Genomic DNA, 7,873 nt, shown 5'->3' on the forward strand with positions numbered 1-7,873 from the left:
GAATTTCGACTAAAACAAAATACTGAGTGAGAGAATACCAGAGAGAGAGGGGAAAGCATTAAAAATTAAGATTAAATATTTATTTTTATAAAATATATTCATATATTTATTATAAACCTAAACATTATTACTCGTAATTTGACTTTGGACTTTTTGACTTTTCTTACAAATTATTGTAGAGCTTTTTTTTATGTTTTTTTGTTTCGAATTTTTTGGGATGATAATTTTTTAAACCTTTTTCAGGGTTTGTAGTCGTATATGGAAAAATGGAAATCAGCAGAAGAAAAGGCAGAATTCTAGATAGTTGGATAGAGAGTTACCGAATAGGTGCTACAGATAGATTCTAAACTTAGTTCTACGATTTTTGAGGGTATGCATTATTTACAATTCTCGACAACAAATTAATTAAATGAAAAACTTAATGCTACAAATATGTACAATTCAGGACAACGATGATGGATAATTATATATATAAATAATAATAACAAGGGGTTGTGGGTTGGTTGGTGTGTGTTTTTTGTTTAGGAGTGCGCATTGCGTGCCATGTGAACGAAGAGGCCGACGGGGCCGTCGCACTTCTCGCCGCACATGTTGCACTTGAACACATCGTCGCAGCTGTGATAGCCCATGTGGATGGTGTAGAGCACCGCATCCTTGAAGAAGATATCACAGTACTTGCACTCGTAGATGGCCCCTGCTGCTGCGGGTGTGGATGCCACAACGGGTGCTGCTGCTGTTGCACTGTTCGAGCTGCTATTCCCATTGCTACTGCCGCTGGCATTGGAGCTATTCCCCGAGCTGGAAGCCGTCGAACTGGCACTCGTATTGGCCTGAGGTACATGCGCCGTCTCCATCGATTCATCCGCAGAGCTGGCACCCGAACAATGCTCTTCGGGCAGCTGTTTGCGTCCTGCTATGGGCGATGATGCGGTGGGCATAACCTTGACTTGCTCCGGGGATGTCAATGCCGCAGATTTCAGTTGCAGGAGGGTGTCCAGCTTGAGGACACGACCCTTGCGACGTGAGGCATTCGTGCTGCTCATCAGAGGAGTGGCCTCCTCCTCGTGCTTCAGATTCATCACCATAGCCAGGGGCTTCTGCTGTTGCTGTTGATGCTGTTCGTCTTCTTTTACGGGTGTTCCCTGGGACAGATCCATGGCAGAATCCACCGACTTGCGCTCGTACTCATCATCCTGCTCCTCATCCTCATTGTCGCTGTGCTGCGACTGGGAGTGGTGCTGTTGCTGCTGCTGCTGTTGGAGCTGCTCTCGCATCCGTGGGGAAAGTTGGGCCAAAACTGCGGCCTGCTGCTGTGCGGCCAACATCTGCAGATTGAGATTCCAGTACGGGAAGAAGGCCATGTTGCGATTCTGCTGCAGAAGGCTGGCCAGCGGGGGCAGAAGATTGGCGGCAGGTGACTGCTGCTGTTGCTGTTGCTGCTGTTGGTCCACTTTGCTGCTGTTGCTTGCCACACTCTTGGCAGGAGAGGCGGGCATTACGGGCGACGGTGCTGCCACCGAAGTGGGGAATCCTTGCAGAGCGGCACTCAGCTGCGAGGTGACTGCTGCTACTGGTGTCTGCTGCTGCTGCTGCTGTTGTTGTTGCTGCTGTTGTTGTGGCGCCACTGCTGCCACATTGCTCTTGCGACTGCTGCTGCTGCTGGTGCCACTGCTGCTGCTTCTGTCAGTGCCACCATTCTTGCTCTTGGGACCACGTCTCGTGCCATAAACATCAATCACCAGCGAAGGATTGGGTGTGCCATCCTCATCCAATACCATGCCAGGCTTGTGGCCATATTTCCTCAGATGCAGCTTGAAGCTGTGGCAGTATTTGGTGGCATAATCACAGTCCGCACAACGATACTGATACACGGATGAATGCGACTTGCGGTGGGAGTTCAGCATGGATTTGTTCACGCACGTGTAGGAGCACTTGTCGCACTGGAAGGGCTTCTGGTTCTTGTGCTTCCGGATGTGATACTCCAGATGATGCTTGAATTCCGTCACAAAGGGGCACTTGGAGCACTGGAGGATCTTGTCGGGTTTCATGTGCGTCCTGGTGTGCGCCCAAAAGTCCACCTTTGTGATGGCCACCACACCGCATGTCTTGCACTTGTAGTTCTTCATCTTTCCATGCGAATTGTAGATGGGCATGCGGATGTTCTGATCATCATCTTCGGACTCTGCCATATACTTCATGTCCTCGCTCGAGTTGGACATCTGATCGTGCTCCTTCTCGTGGTGGAGCAGCTCCTTTTCCATGGATTTCGCTGGTGACTTTGGTGGCGTCACATCCATGGGTGGGGTCAAAGCCTGCAGTTTCTCCCCCACCTGGGTGGGTGCCACCACTTGGGTTGCCGTTGGCGTTGGCTGTGGACTGGGCCTACCCAGATTGCCGGCATAGAAATGCTGCATGGGATTGGGCAAGCCTGGCGGTGTCAATGGATTGAATCCGCCTAATCCCAAATGATGATGATGATGGTGCGCCTGCTGCTGCTGCTGCTGTTGTTGTGCTGCCTGAAAGTGTTGCTGGTATTGCTGCTGTTGCAGCAACTGTTGCTGCAACGTCACATCAAAGTGCTGCAGACTATTCTGATCATTCTGGCTCGGAGACGGTGTCATTGCTGCCCCACACAGGGTATCCATGGGCTGTTGGTGCAGCTGTTGCTGGTGCTGCTGCTGTTGCTGTTGCTGCTGCTGTTTAAGGTACTGCTCCAAGTGATTGCCTGGCGAAGGCAGTGGCGACTGCCTCGGGCTGGGGCTGCCACTTGCCACACTGTTGCTGCTGTTCAATCCCGGCTCCTGCTTAATGTTTGCCGCAAACATGCTGCTGTACCATGGATTATGCTGCTCGTAGCTGGCGGCCGGATTCGTCTCCCAGTTCTGCATCTTGGCGGCAGGGCTCTTCAAAGGCTAAAAGAGAGAACAAAAATAGAGAGGGGATGGTTAGTGATTGTTGCGCCTGCGTCAGGTTTTTATTTCCCTTTTTTCTACATTTATTCCTTTTTTTTTGCTTTTTTTTGTACGATTTTTATGCGAGAGAGCCACCCCTAAAGGATGGCTCTGGACGGGAGAAAGGATGCTGGGAGTAGGGTGGCTTTTTTGAGTGATTTTTACACAACAAAATGGTCGCAGTATGGGACACAAATGGTGGCAAAACAAATATCCATGGCTTGAGGCTTTCACCTACCGTTTTTGAAGCCGCTTTTTCTCGTTCTTTCGCTCTCGAAGATTAATCCAAATGTTTCGTAAATAATATATATATATATATTTTCCCAAGAGAATCGTTTCGTTGGTAGATGTTGCGTGTGCGTTGTGTCGCTTGTGACTGAATGTGCAACTGCAACTGGCATTGGCTTATATCTGCCTCAGGTAGTGGCTGTGTGGCAGGACGCACGCGTCATGGGATTAGAGGGAGATGAAAAGTCAGGTACAGGTCGCGGGTCGCGAGTCGCGAATCCTGCCGCGAATCCTCATGGCTTGATCCATTTTTGGATTAGAGCAAACAACAAAATTTGTTGCAAAAGACAGAAAAATACACGACACTTGGATTTGGATTTGTATTGGGATGATCCGGGGAGCTTAACGGACTGGCTATCCAGATTATGAGGCAAACACGCGAAGCGAAACGAATTTTCCCCGTGGCATATTCAACGCGAGGATTAAACGTAGCAAAAGTAGGAGGTGTCCTAAAGAGAGACACGGCTTTTCTTTAATATAATAAAAAGTAACAAAGGATTTAACTAATTTAAAGGACTAATTCCCCAGAGAGAAAGAGTGTGCTGTGTGTGATATATGTACCTAAGGGATTCTACAGAGAAAGAGCTGTACAGCTGTTGGGATTCTATTTTTTTTGTTTTGGCTGGCAAGTGGCAAAGCATTCTCTCCCACAATATCTTTACACTTTCCATACATTATTTCCTTAGTACAGCTCATATATTGTTCAATATATTGGTTTATTTTTGGTATTCTTTAATTTCTTAAAAGGTTTATATATAGAGAATATATATGCAATATAATTGTAGAATGCTAATTATATTTTTGTTGAATAGTTTTCATTCTTTTGTAAAATTTCAGAATATTTGTAAAGACTTTCCATTTAAAATAACTAAAAAAATGAAAACGAAACCATAATTTAAATTATGTTAAATTGTTCTACCCATTTGAAGGCCAACAATTCCTTAAGCTCTATTCCTAAATATTAAATCGAAGAAACGTTGAACCGAACGAGGGTTTCTATATAGAATTTCGTTAGAAATTTCTGCTGCCATAATTTTCCCTGCCCCATATATTTCCAAATGCACTTTGATTTGCGTAGTTTCCACAAAGAATTTTCCTATTCAAGAGCAATAATTTTTAGTTTTTTTTTTTTGCTCTGTGCAAAATGAATATTTTTTTGCCGATTTAATTTTTCCAAAAATTAGTGCATTTTCCTCTGCATTTTCGATGCATTTTTGCGCAATTGTTTGTGCTTCGAAGTAAATATTATTAAAAACGCAAAACGTCAGCAGTCGAGAGGGGGGAGGGAAGTGGCTGCAATGGCGGGGTGAGATGGGGGGAAAGTGGAACATACTCTTGTGTGCACATAATTGATGGTACACGGAAAAGTTTTTCCCATGCTCTTTTCCGCGGAGAGCGAGCAGAATAAATGCAAATGCATTTTTCACATTGCATTTGAACATATTCGTATTTGTATTTATTTAATATTTTGCCGTTGTACAATAGAACTTTGAAAGAAAAGCCAAAAATTAATTGTGCTGTATGCCACATCTGTCTCTCTCTCTCTTTATTGCTATCTCTATTGCCGAAACAAAGAACATTTTTGCGGTTTTCTGGGCGCTTTTTTGTACAATGCCCAAAAACAACAGGAAAGGAAAGTAAGGGAAACTTTGCATACCGAAACTTTGGATACCCTTGAATAGTTATCATTCATATGGGAACTATGCTGTGATATACTCATAATATAGTCGGGAGCAGTAGTGCCATCCTTTCCTTCCTTAAAACCATTATACCCCTACACTCTTCAAGGGTATACCAACAAAAGCCAAACTAAAGGCCAAGTGTAAAATTAATATTACGCCGGCTACAAAGCAGCGAAAGAGGATAAAGAGCAGAGAGAGCTGCTGCTGTAGAAGGTGGTGTAGAGAGGGTGTTGATAAGAGGGGGGAGCTCGGGGCATTGTGGTTGCACCGTGCAGCAGTGAGGGGCAGAGAAGAGGCAACCGAAACTGCAAAAGTAAACTAAACATGTGCTAGTCGTTCTGCTGCAGCCCCCACGCACTCCCCCCTAGACACTGCCACCCCACACCCCTTTTTTGCATCTTTGCACCTCCCTCCCGCTCCATGCCTCTGGCTCTTTAGAGCACGTAAAAATATCATGAAAATTGCAAAAATGGAAAATCTAGCAAAACGCAGAAAATGCGCCTTACACAAAAAAATGTGTGTGTTTTGTTGAATAATTTGTGTAGAAAAAAAGTCAGAAAAAAAAATGATGGCGAAATGGTAGGAGGAAGGAAAAGGATATATAAAACATTTTTATTCAGTAAATTGTGTTCCCCTGAGTCTAGCAATGGCATCTATACCTAGAGCAGATAATTGAGGGAGTATAGAACGGATCCCACTACTGGCTTTAAGCTTAAGCAACAACTTGTTGTGCATTTTTTAAAGTCGAGTTTAATTCTTTGAAGCTTTTCAAGCCTTTGCAGGCACATACATAATTGCCCAAGAAACTGCAACTGCTTTTCAATGCCATTTGCGTTTATAAATATATCTGTTCTAATATATATAGATATTTATTTATACATATATATAACAAAGACTCATTTGTTTGATTTATGCCTCGCGTTTCTTTTTGTCAGAAAAACATTAAAATAGTGAACCACAATCCTAACCCATCATCATTGGGACATCGGACTGACAATCATTTCGAGGGAAGAGGCGAGAACTGATCTTGTGATGATTCCTAAAAAAACATTTAGAAATTATAACATTTCTCGTTTGCAGTGGCAGTGGCAGTTTTCGTTCGTGTTAAATATTTATTATAGTACTTGAAATGCATTTTGGCAAGTGCCAAACAATTTGCCATTAAAAAATTGCAAAACGTTGACTTTGAATTATAGTTCGATGTCTAAATTTAAATTATTAAAAAAGGAAGAGACTGCAACACACAAAAAAAACACAGAGAGCGAGATAGCGAAGAAAATGTGCATACGGCACAAAAGAAAAGCCCGAGAAAATGCTAAAAAGTGTGGGGTACGGACTGGGGGCAAAGGAAAAATAACATGAAAGTCGACATGTAAACAAATAAAATTAGCTGTCAGCCAGAAGGAAAGTAGGGGAGGCCTTGGGGAAAAACGGAGGAGAGTACACCGCTCCCTCCGATATGTGGCTGCAGCTCGGGGCCCACAGTAGACAGGAGGCGGAACGGGCATGAAGGCAAAAAACAAGTTCAGCCAAAAGATCGGCCAAAAGCCAGACAGATTTTAAAATATTGTTTTAGAATTTTTGTGCCGTTGCATTTTTAGCAAATGATTTACCACATAATGCTATCTCTATCGTGTGCCTTGTGTGTTCTTATGGTTAGACGGAAAAAGAAGCACACGAAAAAGAAACAGAAGAAAGTTCGGTTCGAAAGATACCCTACCAGTGCAGCAGAGGGTAGTACGCTTTTATGCAGAAGCTTTTAAAGCAGAGCATTTTTGGCATAGCAACTATGGCGAAGGGTATTCCAAGCCGCGGCCTGCCGAAGCTAGGCTTCTACTCATTCTCTGAAGAGCTAACTTAAAGAAGAGAGCGAACATAAACTACAACAACTGCTTTCAAAGCTTTCGCTTAACAGTTTTAGTGATAAATATCACAATCAAAGCTTAACTTTGGCTCAAGTGAGGATCAGGAATCTGATACTAATCTTTAACTCCCGCATGCCTCAACAATTTACAATGTGCCCCATTCTAGCCCCGGCTAAAGCGAAATTCCTAATTCTTGTTTATTTGTTTATGCACCACAGAGTGGATGAGGGAAGGGAAGGGAAGCTTTTCGACTTGCATCTGTGTTTTTTTACATTAATTGAAGGTTAAGTGGAATGTTTATGGGAAAATACCCCCCAAAGATAATAATTTCGTAAATAATATTTACTTACCTTCTTCAAATATGGGATTTCTCCAAAATTGGATCCAAAAACGGGAACCGTGCGAGCAGCAAAGGTGCTGCTGCTGCTCTCGCCTTTCCAGTCGCGCTCTCACTCTCTATTTCGCTCTTTTGTGCGTTTCCTTTCCTACACTTGACCGCGGCACCGTTATAATCAACACCCACACTGCTGCTGCTGCGATAACGATGCGTGTGCGAGAGAGGAGCAGAGTAGAGGGGCCGGCGCTCCTTTTCACTTCTCTTTTTGTCTATTTTTTGGCTTTTGCTTTTTAAGCTTCCTTTTTTTGCGCGAAATTCGCGCATGTGCGGGAAAAAAAGTCGTTTGACAAATAAAAATTGTTTGCTTGTTTTTTGTTTTTTTTTTTAAGGAGTAGCTTTTCTTTTAAGCACAGTCACTAAGAGTTTTTCTTTTGGTTTTTTTGGATGGCAAAATTTCGTTTTTAATTTCGTTTTAGCGCCCAACACTCGTCCGTTCTTTGCTCTTTTACTGTTCTATGTTTTTTTTGGGTACTTTTGGGTTGTTAGAGTCTCGGAGCACGACTGACACGGACCCGTGCTCTACGGTGGCTAGTCATAGCCGAAAAACGCACTCAAAATCACGAATCACACTCAAAATCTCAATTGCAAAGAAGAAACAAATGCCAGAAATGCACTGCCAGACTGAGAGAGCGATTCCGTGTCCAAGAGAGCGTTACAAGAGAGCACAAAGCACTCAACGAGGCTGCTGTA

General features: G+C 43.6%; 1 protein-coding gene across 1 annotated transcript; it reads right to left on the reverse strand.

Moving 5' to 3' along the window:
* Positions 1-13: 13 nt before the first annotated feature.
* LOC111074285 (protein hunchback) lies at positions 14-7,673 on the reverse strand. The gene is made up of 2 exons (XM_022367018.2): positions 7,137-7,673; positions 14-2,912 (listed from the first exon to the last, which is right to left on the reverse strand). The coding sequence occupies exon 2, from the start codon at positions 2,886-2,888 to the stop codon at positions 522-524; it is 2,367 nt and encodes a 788-aa protein (XP_022222710.2). The 5' UTR covers positions 2,889-2,912; positions 7,137-7,673; the 3' UTR covers positions 14-521.
* Between the last annotated feature and the right edge of the window lie 200 nt (positions 7,674-7,873).

This window comes from Drosophila obscura, unplaced genomic scaffold, assembly GCF_018151105.1.
Source record: "Drosophila obscura isolate BZ-5 IFL unplaced genomic scaffold, ASM1815110v1 contig_4, whole genome shotgun sequence".
NCBI lineage: Eukaryota > Metazoa > Arthropoda > Insecta > Diptera > Drosophilidae > Drosophila > Drosophila obscura.

Excerpts from the sequence above, each read along its gene's own strand:
- LOC111074285 (XM_022367018.2), bottom strand. The coding sequence starts at position 2,888 with ATGCAGAACTGGGAGACGAATCCGGCCGCCAGCTACGAGCAGCATAAT.